The sequence below is a fragment of the Xiphophorus maculatus genome, chromosome 14 (genome assembly GCF_002775205.1).
Source record: "Xiphophorus maculatus strain JP 163 A chromosome 14, X_maculatus-5.0-male, whole genome shotgun sequence".
Classification (NCBI taxonomy): Eukaryota; Metazoa; Chordata; class Actinopteri; order Cyprinodontiformes; family Poeciliidae; genus Xiphophorus; species Xiphophorus maculatus.
In genome coordinates this window covers 25,048,014-25,070,372 of record NC_036456.1, presented here as the reverse complement: position 1 = coordinate 25,070,372, position 22,359 = coordinate 25,048,014, and the positions used below count along the sequence as shown (strand labels likewise).

General features: G+C 37.4%; 1 protein-coding gene and 1 long non-coding RNA gene across 2 annotated transcripts in view; one reads left to right on the top strand and one right to left on the bottom strand.

Moving 5' to 3' along the window:
* Positions 1-22,359, bottom strand: part of LOC102218899 (short transient receptor potential channel 5-like) — a 121,903-nt gene that overhangs the window by 41,931 nt on the left and 57,613 nt on the right. Inside the window, exons 5-8 of the mRNA XM_005809411.2 lie at positions 19,871-19,987; positions 18,868-18,930; positions 18,327-18,464; positions 16,866-17,072 (exon numbers count right to left, since the gene is read on the bottom strand). Of these exons, the coding sequence (XP_005809468.1) occupies positions 16,866-17,072; positions 18,327-18,464; positions 18,868-18,930; positions 19,871-19,987 (525 nt within the window). The remainder of the gene's footprint in view (positions 1-16,865; positions 17,073-18,326; positions 18,465-18,867; positions 18,931-19,870; positions 19,988-22,359) is intronic.
* On the top strand, positions 850-7,942 carry LOC111611156. The gene is made up of 3 exons (XR_002753915.1): positions 850-1,038; positions 4,116-4,382; positions 7,386-7,942. It is a non-coding gene; the product is annotated as an uncharacterized LOC111611156 (long non-coding RNA).

Genomic DNA, 22,359 nt, shown 5'->3' with positions numbered 1-22,359 from the left:
CAAAACAGCAAAGAAAAAATTATTTTAAGTAAGGACTATGTAGTAAAATACCTTTCTATCCATGTTATGGTTGAAGCAGCTGAAAGGATTTTATACTTTTAAGAGAAAACAAATGGAAATGTTTTTATCTCTCTTGTGAGAGGGACAGTTTTGGGCCCAACGTATAAATATACAATAAGTATAACTAAGTAAGTAAAAAACATGAGAAATTATTTGGAAATATGTGTTGCACGTCTTTTAGACTGATTTGAAAGTGTTTTAAAAAAGAAAGCAGAAAAAAAACATTTAAATTGCAGACAGCTAAAACAAAAAACACCCACACATGCACCAAATCCACACAACAACAGCCGGAACAAAACACTCCATGAAATGTGCCCTGCTGACAGCCTACAGACTCTCAAGTGATAAAATCAGTGGACACCATCCAGGAATGACCACAAAAATAAAACAGTTTTGATGCTAAACATCATTCTTATTAATATATTCTTCTTATTTTATCTTTTCTTCTACAAACTGCAGCAGCAAAGGCACAAAAAAAAAAAAAGTACTTCTCTTCCTAATCATTAATGAATGCAAACAGTTATCCTGTGGATCCTCGAGGCGAGGCGTACACTGGGAAACTATCCAACTGGAAAAGTTGGTCCTAAATTGCAGTTTATTGAGCTGCTCACAGCTGGGCCGGCGGAGCCCTGATGACTCATGATAACCTGCTGGAGTGAAGCAGCCGTGCTCAGCGCAGCAGCACGAATGGGGGTTTTACATAATTTGCATTTCCGCTGCTGCTGCAACTTCTGCAGGTTACGTGACACCGGGCAGGACAGGCGTTACACAAGGACTGCAGCTCTGCTTTCGCCCACGGACAGGTAGAGGCTGTTGACCCAAGAGCTGCTGCAACACCAACACAAGACTGTTTACACTGGACAGGGTCGAACGTAGCAACACAAAGAAGGAGGAACGGAAAGAGGCTTTAAAAAGTGAAGGGAAAGTTAAGGATGTTCAGAAGAATGCAGGAACCGCTTCACCGATATAAACCGCAAGGTAATAAAACACAAAAATATGAGTAGCTGTTTGTATTCTAGTTTTGCTTCACTTTACAGGAAACCTGTTATGCAAAAAGTTCAAATTCTGCATGTGTTTGTACTTTGTTTCTACTGCTTACAAAAACAACACAAACGCTTAAAAATGATAATAAAAACGAAAACATCCAGCAATTTTTCTGGCAACAAGTTCATGTTTTTTTGATGTCTGGAAAATGATCCGTTTCAAAAAAAACCTCAAAAATTGTTGAATCACATTTCGAACAAATGTTACCAGCCGAGCCCAGTCCGTTACCTAGCAACCAAAGCGGAACTCAAGCATGCTTGGTCAGCTGGTTTTACCGCGCTAGCGCTACGCTGACTGCTGTGTTTTGTTCTTTTGTAGCCTGTCAGTCACAAACTTTAATAAACGATAAATTGTCTCAGAAGTTATTGCGATAAACAAAAGCATTGTTGTTTTGAAGCCATTTTCAATGGTATAATAATGCAAGAACACATTCTCAAAACTCTATAAACTTAAAATGCTAATGCTGCATTTTAAGTTTATTGCTTTTTATTATTGTGAAATGCCGCAGCAGCAGTGGAAAATGTATTCCAGTTCCATTTAACATTGGAACTGGAATACATTTTAGAAATCCAAAATAAATAAAGAAAACAACAGAAGAAACAAATAAAATGAGCTATGAAGTAAACTAAATTGTCTATTTGAAACCAAAGAGCCAGACTCAAGACGTTGTTATTCAGTTTTTGTGGAAAGAGAAAAACGACAAAATTCATGCAAATGGAAATTAGTGAGGTAGTGTTAATTTATCATGCGATTAATTGATTTATTGTTTATTGCAACAAGCTTAGCTGTTGACTAACCATCCAGAAACTGCTTGCTACATTATTGATGGTTGTGCAGAAGGCTCTACATCTGCTTTTCAAAGTAGCCAGGACTGAGCAGACTGAAATTTCCTGATGTAAGCAGGATTTTGTGCAAAAAATGTAATGTTTTGTAAAGCCCATAAAAGGTTAGAGGAAGTACCTTTAAGGTTAAAAATAGCCATCTTCCAGTCAGTTAAACACAAAGCCAAGCCATTTCTAGACCCAACAAAACACACACACACACACACTCTTTCATTTTGAATGAGGCAACATGGATCTGCAGACTGCAGGGAATTGTCCCGTTTTCATTAATAAAACAATAAGAACCGCTGCCACCACCACACAGAGAATACAAGAATGTAAACACAGTTACCAGAGGGGATAAAACACAAACCCAAACATTTGCTCTCCGTTTGTCTGCAGAACAGATCTGAGTTATGAGCCCAAACGTCAGACTCTCACTCAAAGCTCTCACATCCAGCTAACTCTGTCGACTGTTGAGGTCTCAGTCCAGGCGCTTTAAATATTCAAACTGCTGCCAGCTTTAAAAGTTTGCCAAGCGTTGCACATTTAGTGAAGAGGCAGCCATGTGTTGTAAATGACTGTAATGGCTGTAAAATTAAAGAGCTTCGCTTCTGCTCCATCTAATCTGGGCAAACTGGAGGCTAGAAACTGGAAAACAGCAGCTATTTAGGAGCCACTTGCAGCACAATCACCTAGAAATATATGAGGATCATTTTGGACTTTGTCTAAGATGGCCGCTGGCGTTTTTTAAAACCCATTTGCTGAAAGTTTTGTACCAAAGATTGTTCTACTAAAACATTTATAGCATGCTTTCCAGTGATACCTGCTGTATTTAGGCAGTAGAGATAATAAGAAAGATTTAAACAACTGCAGCATTGTCCTTTAATGTACAACAAATGTTTTTTATCCAAGTTTTAAAAGCTAAATATTATTTAAAAGGTTATAAGAGAGGAAATAATAATGTTCATATATGATGATTTGTAATCCGGGCTGCTTTGTGGCAACTAAGGTAAAACTTTTGTGTTAGAAACAATTCAAAGTTGTTTCCATGATGAAAACATAGAAAATGATGTTTCAGTTAATGTTGTAAGTAGGAAAGTCAGCTCTGAGCTGCTTGCATGTTCTGCTACCAGGAACTTATTATGCAAAACACATATTTTCATATTTCTGTACTTCTGCTTGTGTTCCTGCTGCTTCTAAAAACAGCACAAGCGCCTAAAAGAGCAAACACCCAGCCGTATTCTGGGAATAAGTTCATGTGTTTTTGCTGTCTGGAAAATTAACCGTTTCAAAATTCTCCTTAGTGTTGAGTCAAACTGCGCCGTTACCTAGCAACCCCAGCCAGCCCAGGCCGTCACCTAGCAACCAAAGCAGAACTCGAGAGAAATGTTTTCTTGTTCACTTACCATCCAGAAACTACTTGCAGCAAAAACTAATGCCAATGAAAATACTAATGAAAGATGCGCTTCTGTTTGCAGCCATTTTCACATGAGAGCGTAAACGCTGAGCTGGCCAAAAGCAGCTTACTTGGATTTGAAGTGACAAGATGCCCTAAAACAGCCGAAATCTCATTATGTAAAAATGATTTTGTGCAAAAAAGTAATGAACATGTTTTGCGTCGCCCCGTTTCTCCTGCTGCGACCATCACCGAAAACGTCTAGGCTCAAAATAAGGAGCAAATCGCAGGAAGGGAAGCAGAGCTAACCTGCTGTAAGACCCTGAACCTCAGTCTCTCTGACTGCGTTACCAAAAAGCCGCTTCCCAGCTAATTCAATTAATAGGCCAATTTCTGCTGTGATCTCAGAAATACACTCAGCAGTGCTGGGTAATTTAATTTCTCTACAGCATGATGTAATCTGCCCTCAATGTTAAAAAAAAGGCAATCGGCTTACCCAAAGTCACGCTAACGCTAATTCACTTTCTGGGCTCACACTTGAGGTTTCTGTCCTCTTATTCACATATTTACAGGGTTTTATAGAAGTATTTATGCTGCTTTTAGTTGTTCGCATTAGAGCAGAAAAAATAAAGGACTCTGTTGTCTTTAAAAAGCAAAAAAAGGAGTAATGAATACTTGTGTGTGTGTATTAAAAATGACAGTTTCAAACATTTATTTCAAATTTTAATGTGAAAACCGTGGGGATCTTTGCACATCTAGACACTGAAACTTTTGCTGTTTCTACTTCACAGAATTACCTGAAGCTCATGTCAGATTGGAAGGAAACTGCAATTTTCTATTAGATAAAGGTTTGGACTTTGACTGGGCCATTCTAACACATGAACATCTTTTCATCTAAACCAGCTCTGGCTGCATGTTTTGGTCTTAAATCGTCTGCAGCTTCTTGGTTCCATGTTTCCATCAAATCAGGCCAGCTTCTCTGTTCCTGCTGGAGAAACGAACCCCCAGAGCATGACGCTACCACTACCATGTCTTAAACCTGGGGATGGTTTGTTCAGGTTGGTATTCAGAGTTTCCTTTTGCCAATTTTAGTTTTTTATATATTTTTTGCAGCTTCTCATGAACAGTGCTCAGTTTTCCTGCTTCACATTTTTACAGTTTTGTTCTCTCTCTTATTGTATTCGCCTCTTTGCATAACTTTTATTCATCTGTCTGGTGCCAGTTCTTTTTCATACACCCACTCCCCCTACTCAGCTCGGTTCATTTCAAGCAGCAACGGAGCACACTGGCATGAAGTTTAAACGATTAAAACCGCACTGCGCTGAAAATAGCCTTTCAGAAACCTGCAAAAGAATCAACTCATCACCGTTTGGAAATGACAAACAGAAAAGGAAAGTAAGAAAAAAAGTATAACTGGGTTATATCAGCGTGAAGTTGTATTTTAACTTTTCACAGAGGTTTACAACCATTCTAGCACAAAAAGAAAAACGCTTGAAATACATCAACGTTGCTCAGAAATAGAAAGCAGAAGCGGACACTACGAGGTTATACACAGAAAGAAAAGCGCGTTGCGTAACCGCATGCAGAAAGCGAAGAGACAGGTTGAAAAAAATCCGGCAGCAGCTTTCGGTGTCCCACTTTCTCCTGTTTGGCTGCTGATCAGATTAGTGACACTTTCTGTGGATTTGGTCATGTGTGCAATTTGCAGCAGCTTCATGAAACAATTCGCAAAAAGCTGTTTCCAAACAGAGCTAAAGCTAATGTGTGTGTGCAGCTGCTGAGTGATGCCTGTGAGGATCAGGCCGAGGTGAAGAACATAAAAACGAGGACAGTCTGCCTCGTCTAAAAGCTTTCCTGTCACTTCAAAGAGTTTCTAAAGGTTAAAATTTATATTTAGGGTCAAAGGTCTGAGTTTTAGATGAGATCTTTGAGGAGTAGCGAAGGGAAATCAGAATGTCCTCATGTAGAGGTTTGTGTGTAAATATCAGAGAGTGATAACATGTGTTGAATGATTAATTAGAGCAATAATTCAGAAAGCAATGAATAAAACTAACAACAAAAAATGCAGGTGGATATATTATTCAGCTGCTGCCGACCTTATTAGGACACCGCATCGACTTGCTTTTGTTTCGGACGATTCCTTCTGCCTCATTAGGACCGGGCCGGGATCCAAACAGCGTTACCGGTCGCAATAAAGCCTGTATTTATACTAAAACAGACCCCAGAGAGATAACAACCCGCAATCTATTTATTATTGAGACTGCTCTAAATGTATAATTTAGCGAGACTGCAGGTAACTCCGGCCCCAAGGACAGAAAAAGACTTTTAAATGATTCAATATCCACACAGAGACACACATAGAAATGGGCTGGACCACCATGTGGGCACAGAACCAGGCCGGTTTATTAAAACCTAATAACTGACTGAGCAGCTACTGCTAGCTGTTAGCTATAGCAGGAAATCTGCTTTTGACCTTTCTGACCAGCTTGTCTTTGCAGAAATGTTTTAATTTGAGCCATATGGAAAATATTTCAGGCCTATTTAAGGTAATCTCAACTGAATACAAGTCCAGACTTTGACTAGGCCACTCCAAACTTTATTTTGTTAGTTTAAGCCACTAAGAAGTGGACTAAACAGGGCGAGCTTTAACGTAAAGTCATGAACCGATGTCTGGATATTCTGCTTCAGGGTTTTCTGGTAGAGAGAAGAATTTGCGGTTCCATCAAACACAGAAAGTCGTCCAGGTCCTGAAGCAGAAAAGCAGTCCCAGAGCATCACACTTCCACCACCGTGTTTGACTGTTTGACTATGATGTGGTTTTTTTTAAATGATGTGTTGGTTTAATGTCAAATGCAAGAGGACAGATACGTCTAAAAAACGTCCACGTTTGTCTCGTCAATCTACGGAATTAGTTTTTTTACAAACTCCTTCTAAACATCTGTTTAGGGAGAAATATTAGACTTTGTTTTGTTTTAGGCGTTTCTTATAAAATACACCACTGCTTTTGCTTCATCTTTAATTATTAGAGCTGGGACTTTCAATTACTTTAATGGATTTTAACACAATAAATCGTTTTTGTTTTTTTTTACAAATGTCCCAAGCCGGAACCTTTGTAGTGCGTTTCTGGTACGCCTGTAAACTCGATGCACAACCTACATCCGCTAACAATAGCAATTTATGATAAAGCTGCTTCTATTGGCCCAATGGGGATGAATTAAAACACAATCTGATAAACGCTGGAAAAGACTATTGTTGTATCCAAGTGCTAAACGGATACAACGGTTAGCGAAGCTTTTCAAGACTAAAATAGCATCTCAATGCTAAACATGTAGCAGCAGCACAGACAGAAATATCTTTTCAAAGAAATTTCATCAAAGATCAGGAGTTCCTGAAACAGTTGGATTTGGCATTGATGGTTAAATAAACATAAAAATAAAATATAAAATAATAAATATCTTGGTTATTAAGCTCACAGTTTTATTTATTCAATAATTTAGCAGTAAAAAGGCTTTTGAATAGAAAATGTTACTTATTTTGTTCATAACATTGGATTAAAATGCGACTAATTAAATACAGACCCTGAAACTGACTTAATTACAAATTTACATAAAGTCTTATTAATAATTACGTATCTATATATCTGTGCCCATCATTTATTACTAAAACGTCTGTCTGAAATTCTCTAAAACCATAGAAACATATTAAATCTCTAATTATTTTTATTACTTTAAAAAACTGTCTTAAACTTTGATCCCTTCTGTTTCTGGTTTGGGTGTTTCCCCTCTCCATCTCATGTCTGCTGCTTCTTAATAAAACCTCCATCTAGTTCCAGTCTGTGATTAATTTCTTCCCCCATCTCTTTTTGATTGCTGTCATTTGTCAAACCGTCAAACAAACTTCAGCTCTTCTGTTGCCCTGTTTTCGCCCCGTTGCTTCTTCGTATCTTCATTTCAGGTATTGCTGACATTTTGCTTCTTCATTTTTCTCCGTTTTTTGTCTCCAAAAACGACACTGGGGGAACCGACAAACACGTGAAAATTGCTCTTTGCTTTCCCCGGCAGGTTTCTTTACATCACATCCTTTTCCTGCAGCAGTCAGTGTAAAGAGATGAGCAGCCGGATCCACAAAATGCCCGAGTGTTTTGACTGAAAGGCCGTCAGTGTTTTTAAAGAAGTCCTTCCTGAATTCCTGAATTCGTTGAGACGGTTTTCAGACATCCTGTAAGTCTGATGACATCATGTTGGCGCAAACCTTTTACTTTTTTCAGCGTTTAAGTATCAGACAACAATAGAAAAAGAAAGCAACAGCTGCTGAACAACAGATTGTTTAAATTTAGCGATCTGTAACGAGCTAAAACTTACTATTTTAGTTAGTGTTAATAAACATTAGCTTCCACATTTGTTAATAATGTAACGTCCCATATTTACAGTAAAACACAGTGCTGCCTTTGCTGTGCTGATCTGCTCATGTTTCCCTGCACCAGCATTAGCAATAGCATTAGCATTATCATTAGCATTAGGTTTTGTATTGTTTTTCTGCTGCAACAGAGGAGGAAAGTAGATGCATCTGGGCTGCTTTGGAGAAACGCCAAGTTTTCTTCTCTTTCTTCTAAAATGGATTAACACGCACACACACACACACACACGCACACGCGCACACACACACACACACACACACACGCGCACACACACACGCGCACACACACACACACACACACACCAAACTATTAACAACAAAACCACACACTAAGCGGTGTTTGATGTATTGGTTTATCAACAATGATTTCATCCCATTTCTCTGGCTTTTTCTCCAATTTGCTGAGCTACCACTGTTTAAATGTGAGTCTATATAGAAGAATGATTAAGAGAAATTAAATTGAGAAAAAGTTTGTTGTATAAGATTAATTGGCTTAATCGAGATTAATCAACTAATTTAGTAATCGATTAATCACTAACTAGAATGTTCAGACTCAGAAAAAAACTAATTTCTAAAAAAATCAACATATTTAGAGCAGTAATTGAGCCAAAACTGTAAAGAATACATAAATAATAAAAATGTATCTGTGAATACGTGACAACCAAATATTCTCATAGTTTTAGCTTCATCTGATTCAAATTCTATAAAAAGCTATTAATTATGCTTAGCTTTCCAATTATTAATCATTTAATCCAAAAACTAATCAACACACCAGCCGGTGGGTCTGAGTTTTTTGCGCTGCAGATGCATCTTTTGCTACGAATGATCTAATGTTCACTAAGAAGATGTTACATTTTAGGTAATAATAAGTTTATTTTCTTATTTACAAAATGAATTGAAATATTTATTTGCATATTTTAAAGTATTTCTGATATTGTAGAAAAGGTTTAAATGACAAATCTACGAAACATGCCAATTTAACCCCGATTAATTGATTGATTGACAATCAATAATTATTCTGTCTATTAAAGAATAATAGATAATGGATCTATCTATTATTCTATAATAGACAGAATAATTGTTCACCAAAATAATTGCTCATTGCAGGACTGAAGAGCCCACCAAAGCATATTTATATGCTTGAATGGCGTAGTCAAAGTTCAAAATCCAGCTGAGAATCTGTGGAATGATTTGGAAATGATAAAGGAATACTGCTACTAAGTTTTAGGCAATAAAATGTTTATTTTCTCATTTAAAAAAGGAATTTATCCTTTCTTTGCATCTTTTAATGTGTTTTTAACATTGTATAAAAAAAGGCTTAAGTGGTGAAATAAATAATCTGCACAATGTGGCAATTTTCTTACATGATTAATTAATAAATCAGCAGCATAATCGATCGAATAATCAATTACTGGAATAATTGTTAGTTGCAGCCCTAAAAAGCACAGCATCACATATTTATATGCTTGAATGGTGTAGTCAAAGTTCAGACATAAATCCAACTGAGAATCTGTGGAACGACTTTGAAATTATCACTAAAAAATGCTGTTATGAGATTTTAGGTAATAAAATCTTTACTTTCTCACTTAAAAGATGAATTATTTGTTTATTTGCACATTTTAATGTATTTTTAAATATTGTTTAAAAAAGGTTAAAGTGGTAAAAATGATAAATCTGCAGAGTGTAATTGATCTTTTATCCAATTAATCAATTAATCATCGGAATATCTTTTCATTAAAGTAATTGTTAGTTGCAGGTCTACTTGTTTTTCCCACACAGTTTTCTTAGACAGACAGCAAGGAACATATTTAATTTTATTTTTATGGTCATTTTTATTGTCCTCATATGTAAAATCAAAGAACTGAGAGATTCTGCAGGTAGATTTAGTATTTTTCTGTTTTTGTATCTTTTTTAGGACCGATCTTTACTCAGACTGAACAAAAAGCTTTTCTTTGAGCAAACCAAACAATCCTCATAAACAGCACACACACACACACACACGCACACACCCACACACACACACACACACACACTCCAGCGCTCCCCTGTTCTTCTTCTCTTTTTCACACTTATCTTCCCATTAATCCGGAGCGGCCCAGAAGGCTCTGCAGAGGTGTTGCGAAGAGTATCGGCCTCTTTCCTACACCTTCCTGCCAGCTGGATGTACTTCATTACTTCCTGTGAGTCAAACAGCCAATCAGAGGTTTTATTCACCATCAAAAGGCCCTCGGCATTATGGGTAAGCTGCGGCATGTGTGAAGCGATTTAAACATTAGGTAGAAAATGGTTCAGGTGGCCAGAGTACCCAAAAATAGTCCTCAAGTACTCAAGAGTAGCGCTAATTCTGCATATTTTTATTCAAGTAAAAGTAAAACTGTAGCCGTTCAAGAAATGAATCAACTAAGAGTAAAAAAGTATTTGGTAAAAAACTCAAGTACTGAGTTATCAAGCGTTTAACATAAAAATTACATCACATGCACCAAAATATAAAGTTAAGTGGAAATTGTGGTATTTTCAGGACAAAAATGACAATAATTTTCATATAAGTAAATTTTTAAATGTAACTAGTTACTACCAAACTCTGGAAACTGCTGAGTCGAAGCCCAAACTTTAGTGAGAGAAAGAGAGAAAAGAGGCAAAAAGAGGTAAAGATGGAAGAAAAGCAAAGAAAGAGGAAATAATTTAGAGAAGAGGCGGCGTCTGGAATGCAGAGCTCTGTGTGTGTGTGTGTGTGAGGGTGTCTGAGGGTGTGTGTGGGTGTGTGTGTGTGGAGATGCATGTATTGATCGCAGAGAGTCATGGATAGTTTATTGAAGATGTAATTTGCATTGATCCCTCTGGAGAATGCTGATCGGTCTCACACTGCAGCACAAAAACACTCAGATCTACGACCGAACTGCCGGACTCAGACGGACCCGGACGGAGAAAACGCTGCTTTCGGTTCTGAATCCATCACCGTTCAGCGTCTGGACAGGTTTCATTTTAAAGCTTCGTCACTGATTTGGATTTCCGTTACATAATCCAAGGAATTGGCCACTGAGTTGGACGATTAAAAGAAATAAAAATGCATTTAAAAACAACAAACTCTTTGCTATTTATGAAAATAAAACAGATCTTCAAATAAATACAAGCAGGAATGTAAACAGAGTTTTTAATTTAAATGTATTTGTTGGTGTGTAATTAGCAGGACTGAATTAATTGGTTAATTACTGAACCTATCAGGTTTGATGGAAGGACGTTTTTTTAAAAAAGCTTTCAGATTTAAGAAAAAAAATCTCCTGTGTAGCATCTTTTATCAAATTAATAATCGATTAACACATAAATTAATCAATGTACAATTGAGAAAGACTAAACTAAAGGAATGTTATTTTATTGGATTCTTTTAGGCATTAAAATGTTTATCTTACTTACTTATGGAGGGTCTTTTAATGTAATTCTGATATTCTAGTGGTTAAATAATCTGCAGAAATTGCCAAATGTTTTATTTGATTAATTGGCCAAATAATCAATAGGATAATTGATTACTAAAGTAATCATTAGCTGCAGCTCTAATCACACGAGTGTTGTGTTTGCTAATTAGGCAACATCTGGTTTTATTTAGGGTTATCAGAGTAAAAGGAGCTGTTTGTCAGACTTTAATTTGCAAATAAATAATTTAAATTATGTATTATTTTCCTTCCAGCTCACAGTTATGCACCACTTTGTGTTCGTCTGCAGCAAAAAAATCTGTTCATGTTTGGCAAATGAATGCATGCAAGTTGAAAAAGTGTGAGACGAAACAGAAAACTAGTTTCGACAAACATTTTTCTACTGATTTAACTCAAATTTATAGCTAAAAGCAAGACAATAAAATGCTTTCCTGCAAGAATAATTTCTTCAGAGATCATTTAATACCAATTATTGACCATTTTAATGCAGCTTTGACTAAAAATCTCTGTAAAAACTAATTCAGATGGATTGTTTGATGGAAACCTGCTCCAACAGCATTAACTCCACGTTTGACTTTTCGCCACATCCGCCGTCGCTGTGCGTTTGTTCGGTGCGATCGGGCAGACGCTGGTTTCAGTGTGTGTCCTTTGTCTGGATAATTTGTGTTTGTATGCAAATGGAGGATCTGCGGCGGTCTCGGGAGACGAACGCCGTCAGAACGCTTACATAAGCCCTTCACATGGAAAAACCTCATTCTCCTCTCCATCTTCAGCTCCCCGTCGCTCCCTGTTTCTGTTTCATGTTGCTCTCCTGTCGTCCTTTTAGCTCAGCGTTCTGCCGTGTGTGTGTGCGTGTGTGTGTGTGTGTGTGTGTGTGTGTTCTCATTGTTTGTGTCACATTAACAATGCCAGGCTTTAAGGGATAATCATATAAATGTGCTGACTGCGTGTACTGATGATGTGAAGCTGAAACATGTGAAACCATCAGCTGGTTTCACTCAACAGTGTAGAAACAGTTTGTTTGGGTTTTGATGTGAATGTTGAGTTTAGTTTTGTTTGCGTTTTGTGTCTTTTTTTTAAATGTTTGAAAAGGATTTTTGCTGTAATGTTTGGAAGAATAATCTCTACTAATTGAGACTAATGTTGACCTGCAAATAAACAAATAAACCAACATGTGAGAATTGAGTTCCTGTTACGTTTTCCTCACACACTGTTGTGTTTTTACATTTATCTGCTAAAACATTTGGAGGTGATTTAACTTGAAAATGAAAATCCACCTGCTGCCTTAAAAATGAAATTAAAGTCAACAAGAAAAGTTCATGAAGTTGATTTAACAACAAGAGACAAGTTGTCTAAACATTGTTTTTTAAGTTCATTAATTTTGAATTGTGAGTTTTACCTTAATGCTGCAATTTAAACCAAATAATTATTTCACAATATGCAAGAAAGAAAGTTAAAGAGGAAACATTTCTCTATTAGCTTCACTCACAACATCAAGTTATAACTACTTAGTTCCCTTTTGAATAATTTAAATTCTTGTTTTAAGTGGCATAAATAAAAATTTCTGATTTGCTAATTAATTTTATTAAATATTACAATGAAATTTGCTCAAAAATATTTAGTGAGAACAGGACATTATCCTCATTAATGTGCAATAAAATAAACAAAACAAGATTCAGATCAATGTTTTTGTATCCATCTCAGGATACAAAAACATGGTGCTAAGCATTCTGGGAAATAGTTCCCACTCTTGTCTTTTTCTTTCCGTTTTATTAAGTGCTAACCTAAAAACTCCAGTTTATTCAACAAAATTAATAAAAAGTTAACACAACTAACTGCTGTAAGTTTATCTTTCACAAACTCTCACATTTAGGTTGAAAATCTAAAACTTGTTAAATTTATTTGACTGTAAGAGTAGAAGACAGAAGACACAACTAAATGCAGCTCAAATGTTTTACAGTGTGTGGAGTTTTACACCTGGCTGGTTTTACTGGGAAACACTGGAAAGACTCTTATCATCCACACAGAAGATTTTGATGCTCAGTTGCGATTTTATTTCCTGAAATATGATTTTTTTTTTTTTTGGTGCTTCTTCAGGCTGCTAATTAATGCGACAGCATCAGACTTCAGTGTGAAGAGTTTCCAACTCCAAACTAGTTCCGCAGAAGAAGAGCGTTGACGTCACTCAACAGCACTCTGCTTACAGAAGTAATATTATTGTTTATGGATCGATTTTAGAGTTACTGATAACAGTATAAGATGAAAGAAAACTCTACTAATGGAAAAGGCCTTTTGTGGCTGAAACTTTGTAAAGACGTTGGAGCTGAGAGGTGGGGTTGTGATGTCATTCAGTTCACCGACTCAGATTTCTTTCATAAATTCATAATCATTGTTTATGTCCTGATTTACTGATTTTTGATGCAGAATTTCAATGCCTGTCTTACGTAATTTATGTTAAAGTCGGAGAAAATGCGACACTTTGAAAACTTTTGGATACGTATCTGATTATTAGCTCCACATGTGGACGTGGCACAGATCGGATTTTTTTATGGGGTTGAAAACATCAGAACTGGGCCGTTCAGACTGCCGTGAGATAAATCGGATTTCGGTCGCATTCGGATGCCCAAACCTTTTAGAGTTCAACTTTCAGGACACCAATGTGAAGAAATGTTTGGACTTTTTTTTATCCTTACCAATAAATAACCTAAAAGCACTCCAAAGATTTTACTAGGCTTTTACTAAATTAGCAAATGCATCACATTTAAGGAACGTGTCCATATTTACGGTGCTGACTCTTCCTCATAAATTCAATAATTCATTCTGAAATGGTCTCTTGAGCAGATTTTACTTCCTTGGACAACATTGAAACCCAAAATTGGGTTGTATGAATATTAGCTCTCACTTAAAATGTAACTCTCTTTGCTGTGAGCGGAAGAAAGCTAACATTTGACTGCAGTGGCTGCATTATGCTGTGTTTAATTAGCTTTTCTAAAAACTAATTAAAGAGATGCATATCCACTGGTTAGACGTTGAGGAAAAGTTTTTTAGTTTGGCTACAAACACACCCCAGACTTTAGATTTTTATTTGTAAAAAGGACGGGAAACCGTTCATCATTAAAGTTCTGGACGTCTGAAAACTTTTGCTGGGAACCGTTTTATTGAACCGTTTTATTCCCTCAATTAGAAAACAACAGAGAGCAGCAGAACAGTAATGGGATAGTTAATAACACAACGTTATGTTCCCCAGACTCATTTCCTCCGTGACATTCATCTCTTCTCTGCAACTTCTCCTAAAATTCGTCATCCGTCTCCTACTTGGGAGATTTTTGCTGACTGCTGTCGCTGATTTCCTTTAATTGATTAGAAACATTTCGTCTGTCACAGTTTTGTGCTCGTTAAGAAACATTTCAGGAGTTTGACTCACAATGAGTAAAAAGAAACTGACATTTTCAGACAGTGTTAGATATGAACCCCCAACACTTATCAGCTCTTTCTCTCTCAAATATTTCACAGTAGTTTCATCAGCGGCTGCTGCCTGCTCTCTCCGTCCTCTCATGCCTTATAAACCGCTGACAGCCGCCCTCCCGTCCTCTGCATCTCCCACCTTTCCCCTCCACAGAATCTGAAAGCATTTCTTATTTACAGCTTTGAATCGAGGATACCGCTGAAGGTTTTTAAAGAAATCAGACTCTCAGCCGTCTGAAAGCTTCTTGCGCAAAGAGCCAGGATGTGCAGCTAATTCTGCCTTGCAGCGAGGCGTGTTCGTCTGCCGAACAGAAGCAGCAGGAAGGCAGACTGCTCATCGACTCCCTCCGAGTTTCTGTGAACTGGACTTCATAGAAGCACGGCTCTGATTAAATTAAATCACAGACTGCTGAAACCTTCTCGCTGCAGATTACCTGCAGTCTGCTGCAATCACAGAACATTCAGACCGCATCCAGAGCAAGTTAGAAATCAACATTTGCTACTGTAAACATAAAACAATGCAGGTCACCTACAACATTTGTATTTTATAGGATGAATCCTGTAGTTCATTACTAGTCATGAAAGACGTTAGCAGAATTACCTTTATGTAATCCAACTTCTGCTTTTCCAAACTCACATTTTCATAAATTTTCCATTAAAGAAATATACACACCTATTTGGGTTTTATCGTCTCTGTTAAAAAAAAAAAATCATCACAATGAAGTTAGTTTCAAATCCAACAATTAAACAAAGGGGCTGTTTTATGTTGAATAAACTTTTTTAAGCTTTACGTCATGTTTTAAGGTTGTTCTGAAGTGTTTTGATTCCTTCATGCATGTTTGAAGAATCCTCTAACAACCTTCCTCTGCCCAGCTCCTCCAGACTACCGGCAGCAGCCATTAGCAAACACCTGGTGAAGCTACTTCTCTGCTGAGATCATCATGCAAACTACTAATCAGTTCAACAGTCCTAAGGATGATTGTCAATGTAATACTGATGGTATATTGATCTATCTTCTTAAAGAGACAGAGACCCAATTCAAAGGTGATAAAATGCAAAGTCATACTTATAGCATTTTTATAACAATGTGATTGTGAAAGAAAATGGCTTAATGTGTCTGGAAAACACATAATATTGGCTAATGCCCGCCTGGGCTGCTTCTGCTAAATACCATGCTGGTATAGCGCCTTAGCATTAGCTTCTGCTAAATACCATGCTGGTATAGCGCCTTAGCATTAGCTTATGCTAATATGATAGGGCCTTAGAGTTAACAGAAATAACTTCTTGATGAGTGCTGTCCACCTCTGCCTGTTTTAATAAATTACTCCAAAGGTCAGTGTTTCAGGACATTTTTGAGCCTTCACAGTGAGTGAACTCTCTCTGGGTTCTGCTCAGAATGAGGCAGAACTATTGCTCTCATGCACTGATTGTATCCATGAAAAAAATAGAAAACTTATTCCAAATATGTGTGTGTCCTTTATTTAACCAGAAAATTCACTCAGTGAGATTAAAAACATCTTTTCTAAGAGTGACCTGACCAAGACAGCAGCATAAAACACAAAACCAATCCCAAAATACCAGATGTGTATTTTCCTGTGATATAGCATCCCTTTAAAAACCAGAGAAAAGGTGTTTTTTTTTTATTGCAAAAAAAAAAAAGAGAACATTTTACATTTAGGACTCCAAAATGTGTTCTGCATTTACATTGACTGCTACAAAGCTGCACTTTCCAGTTTAAATGTTTATTATTGATTAGCTAAAACTAGTTTGCATCATATAAACCGCATTCATCTTGTCTGATGTCTTTATTTATCTTCAGTGAATAAAGTGAGAAGGTCAGACGCCGGGTGGATAACAGCTCACTTACTTTGATCTTACAATATAGTCACTGAACTGACATTTAAAAACAATTTGCTATCCAGTTGGAGTAAATTAGATGAGAAATGTAACATTTAGTTTATTAAAGCTACTCAATGGAAAATTGCACTGTGGGGCCATAAAACCGGCAGCACAGCCATCAGGGTCACCATATAAGAGAAGAACATATTCACTGACATTTAATGTCCAGCCTTGAAAGTGAAGGCTAATTATGCAAATGCACAACCGCTAGCTCCGTCCATTACTCCGCAACAGTATTTAACAACAAAACAGGCAAAAGATCAAGCTTAGCGGTGCAGCAGAAACCCTTCAGACATGAAAACACAAACCACTTCAGCTCGGATGGGTCCCTACCTCCTTCTGGTGGTACTTGATGGCGAGCTTGAGCTTGGCCAAGTCGTGGCACTGCCTGGGGTCCAGCTCCTCGCTCTGGTCGTTGTCTCTGTGGTTCAGGATGGTCTCCAGCTCGCGGGAACTTCTGGCCTGATCTAGGAGGTCCTTGGCGAATCGTTTGCACTGCTGGGAAAGCTCCTCGTACTCCTGGCGAAACTCGTTCTCCACCTGGAACGTGGGACACTTCCTGTTATACGAGCACTGGGGTTGAAGCCATCCATCATATTCTGCTTTGGGGGTTTGATGCTGACTGCAAAGTGTTGTCCTTTTTAGTGATAAAAACATGGAGGAGCAGCATTCAGCTTCTATGCACCACAAATCTGGAACAAACTCCTGGAAAACTGGAAAACAGCCGAAAGACTGAGTTAAATCTAGACTAAAACCCTCCTGCTTAACCCTAATCAATAAAACTGTACTGAACATTTTGATGTCTAATGACGGCACTTTGCAAAATGACTTTATGAATTTGTATTTTTGTGTTAAAGCACTTTGAACTGCCTTGTTGCTGAAATGTGGTTCACAAATACATAATTGAGAGTTTATCGCAGATTTTCTCAAAATTGTCAAAACCTTTCTTGTCCCAAACAGCTGCCTCAGCCTTTATTGATGTCAGATTATAGTCCATGATCTATTCAGCGAGTAACAAAAAGTGGCATTTATTGTCAGAAACAAGCACAAATATAGTAAATATTTCCAAATTAGTGACACAAACACTTTGACTTTTAATACAAAAAAATCACAAGAAGTATCAGGAAATTCTGGAAGGACTGAAAAGATGTTTCATAATATTATTTAATTTGAAGAATTTATTGATATTTTAACAGTTTGTGAACAGGTTTTATACATTCTGGCACAACCGGCCCTTTAAGAGCATTCGTGATCATGATTTGAACCAAAAAGAAAATAAGTTTCCCACCCCTGAAAAACACCCAACCATTTTTTTGGTGCCTGAAAAATTAACCTGACTGTTACCTAGCAACCCCAGCAAATTCCAGTCTGTCACCTAGCAACCAAAGCAGAGCTGCAGCATGTTTGGTCAGCTGGACCAAACATGCTGTTTGGTCAGCTACAACGGCTGCTGGAAAAGACAAGTGTTTTTGTTGTTGACTAACTATCCAGAAATCACTTGCTGCTTTCCTGTTTTGTTGTTCAGGAGGCTCCACTTCTGCTTTTCAAAGTTCACATTTGTATAATTGCAGCCATTTTCACATGAATGTTGAACTTAAGATGAACTTATTTGGATTTAAAGTGACAGAGGCTCATTCTGAAAGGAGCTCAGAAAGAGGCAGAACTGACCAGACTGAAATGTCATTAGCATAACTCCGCCCCCAGATAAAAGGCTGTCTGGGGGCGGAGTTATTCCTTCACAGTGGGGTTAGTTAGACTCATGTATTGAGTAGTAATGGGAGTTGATTTCCATACCTTGCTCAGCTCTTTGAGTTCCCAGCCCAGTCTGAAGGCAGTGAGGATGGGATCCTCACTGGACAGCGCGATCAGAGACGGTGACGCCAGCGCCTTGTAGATGTTGAGTCGAGACCGGGAATGTCGAAGGCTGTCGACCTGCCATGAATTAATAATACAAGTTTTGTAAAGAATACTCAACACTGGAACTGGAAGATATTTTAAATATCCAAAATAAAACACAGGAACCAAAAAAACCAATAAACAAAAAATAAAACAACACACAACAGGAGCCATAAATAAAATAGATTATGAAATCATTGGCCTTTGGAAAATATTCATCAAAATTCATCATAATTTTAATTGATCATTGCCACACTGTACTGTAGACTGTCTACTGTCTTGGATACAACTGATAACTTTCTTAACAGTGAACAATACTTCTTTTATTTTATGTTTTAAAGAGACAGAATTAAGAGTGAAATTTATATTATTTAGTAAATTCATTGTCCCCAAATCAGAAACCAAGCAGTGGCTTTCAAGTGGGGAAACATCGACTCACTTCTGAACTGGAAACACACTCAACGCAGTCGCATCGTATCTGGTGTGGCCTTGGGATGGTGACCTAAGAAAAGACGAACAGAAAATCAGAACAGGAAATAAAACAACAGAGATGGGTCGCATACAGCTATGGACCCCTGCATCGTGACGTCACACCCCCAGCTTCCTGCTGGATGGCTAAAAGCTGCTTGCTAACAATAACTAGCATTGATTTTAGCGGTTTAGTTATCAACATAATGTGCTAAATCTTAAATGTACGCCTGAGATATATAAGAAAAAGGGACGCAGTGCTTTCATACTATGACAACAAGATAACAAAGTCAGGAAAAAGTTTTAATTAAGAGAAAAAATAGCAGGGGAAAGGAAAGTAGGTCAACTATGCTAGCTTGACTTTGACAAACAAACATGTAGATGTGATGTGGAATTTGGTGTGTTTAGGTTCAGTTTAAAACATAAAAGAAGGCGATGTGAATGCTAACTCTGACAGATCATCAGCAGAGCAGGCATTTAAATTAGTTGTGTTAGCTTAGTCAACAGCAGCGGTACCTAATCTACCGCAGCGATCACTTATTAATAATCGCAAAATAAACATCGAGCATAAAAACACAAAACTGTAACGGATTTAATGTTCTGCTCTTTATGTAGGAAATGTTTGAGTGTTTTTGGTGTTGAACCCTGAAACATATAGTGGGTTTATGTTGTCAGTTGCTGTGGCAACACCTCTGCGTGTAGCGTAGCCGACAACAGAAAGTGAATAAAAGTGATTTTAAGTTGCTCTCCAAGGGTTTTTTTACGCTATTTTTTGCCTTTCCTGTGGCACACTGCACTAAATCAACAATACAAACGTCTCAAGGTTTCATTTAGACGGTCGGCATGTACAAGAATCGTCTTTTTGCCCTTCAGTGTTGTGCGTATGCGCTAAATTTCTGGATGTAAACAGTAACATGCTTTAATTGATCTACTTGTACTGTAACTCGGTGGTTCTTGTGTTACAGAGTCATTACCTTGCGCTGGACAAGCAGCTTGATGATCTCGTAGTTGTTGGTGTGAGCAGCGAGCATGATGGGAGTTATGTCGGGGGTGAACTCTGAGAACTGGCTGTCCATCATCAGGGAGGGAACCTGAGGGGAAACCAAAGCAATTTATCTCAACAGAAGGACAACAACAGATGATAAACAGGAAACAAGCGCAACTACAGACAAGTTGGACAACACATTAATGCATTTGACTGCTCTTTCAAAAGTATAACTTTATACCGTAGTTTGTTTCAAGACCAATTTTCTCCTAAACTACTTCAAGAAACTGTTTACTGATCACAACCTGGAAAAACTGGAATGATAATGAACGTTTCTCAGGTCTGTTGTGGTGCAGAAAGACCTGAATCCTAGAGCAAAACTCTCAGTTTACTGGTTTTTTGTGCTTCATCCGTCTCCTCTGGTCATGAGATAAAAACAGACACAACCTGAAGCCGTAATAAAGCTTTCTGAGTTATGTTGGAGGGCCAGAGGTGGACAGCGTTGTCCTAGCTTACCCAAACAAAGCTGCAAAGAAAGCTAGCATTAATGCGAACCACGAAAGGAATGCGCTAACTATGTGGGAGGTATTATAAGTGGCAGAGTCCACATTTCTACAGTGTCTGAAGTTTCTGCTTCGCAGCAATGCTAACGACTAGCCTGTAAATGGAAAGAATCCTGGAAGAATGTTTCAAAGATAGGAATCTGGTCCTGCATTGAGAAAATATTCTGGATGCTAAAAAAAGAGCAGCTCCAAAGATATACGGATGGAAAGAAGCTCGAAATTTGTTGAGTTTTTAACCAGCATTGCCACCATTAAACTTTGTATTATTATTTAAAATGCTGTACACTGTCTACAATTACTTTTTGTTTAGTTTCAGTTCAGCTTCTTTCAATAAAATATGAAACTTTAACAAAAACGGCAGGTGTGTGTCTGTATCTGGTGAATTTAGGTTAAAACATGTTTGTTCTTCATTCAATGGGTAGAAAATCCAGAAATTTACTCAAGAGTAGAAATACTTCATAATAAAATTATATTAATAAAAGTACATTATTTAAAAAAAGTTACTCAAGTGAATGTAATTGAGTAAATGTAACTAGTTACCAAAAAACTCTGCAGGCTAAAAATGTATCGTTATAAATGAAAAATATTTTTCTGACTGAAATGTTTTCATTTAGTAACATTGATGACAATAAGATTTGCTTTTCTATTTTAGTGAATCCACTCCCCTGGACTTACAATAAGCTCTTGTATTTGCTGAAAAGTTGCTTCTAAGTTACTTTTGTCTGTTTTCAAATGTTCTAAGATATTTACTGTAGAAACTAAACCAAAAATACTTGGAAAGATTTTGTGTTTTTGCAGTGTGGTGTCATTTTCTTTGTGAAAATTTAATGAAATATTTAATGAAAAACAGCAAAAAATATATGATATTTGGATTTCTTATCATATTTATTGTTAAAACTTCAGTTTCTTTATCACAGGTTTCACTTTGAATGGCAGGACTGCCACTTTAAAAAAGGCAAACATTGCATAAACACAGAAGTGAGACTATTTTGAACCTGAAAAGTCAGACAGACACTCTGAAGGTTCTTGAGAAAGACAAGGGGATGAGGAAGAGGAAGAGGACTGAACACGTGTGAAGTCTTTCATCTCAGAGGGAGGATGAGGAAGAGGCCTTCTCTTCATCTCTCTCGTCGTCTCATCACACCTACTGCTTTCCCCTCTCATCCGTTCTTCCTTTTCCTTCCCTGCTGCTTCATCCCCATCCCTCGCTCCCTCTCACCCGCTGTCGCCTCCGTTTCCCATCTGCCCCGTCTCGTCGTACCTCTCTGCCCCGCCTGCCTCTCCGCTGCCAAAACCTTTTACTCATCTGTTCGTTCTCTCCCCTGCTCCCTCCTTCTCCTGCGGCGAGAAGACGTGTGAAAGCAGCTGCTACGAGACCGGCTCAGATTAAACACACAGAGATGGAAATAAACGCAAATTTAAGCAAAACACTGGAAGAAGATGCAATGAAAGAGTTAAAGAAATGTCTGGTTGTGTGTAGGAATGTGTTTATGATTAAAAAAAAAACCCATTAAGAAGCAGGCTTGTTAATTTGCTAAAAATTAATATTAGCAGCATGCTGTTGTATCTGCAGTCTCATAGCAACGTTACACTGTAAAAACACAAAACTATTTTCGTCTAGTTTCTGGTGCAAATCTCTCAGTTCACTGGAAATAAGACAAAACCAAACTACAAGTAACTTTTCAGCAAGAAATATTAGCTTGTTTTAAGTCAATAATTCCTTAATTTTGATGAAAAATACGAGTTACACTGGCAGATTACTTCACTTGTAACATGAAATGTATATTAATAAATTATTAACTTAGCAGAAACTGAAAAGTTACTTTTAAGTTTGTTTTGTCTTATTTAAAGTGTTCTAAGAAATTTGCACAAAAAAATGTGAAGATTTTGTGTTTTTGCAGTGATCAATGTTTGG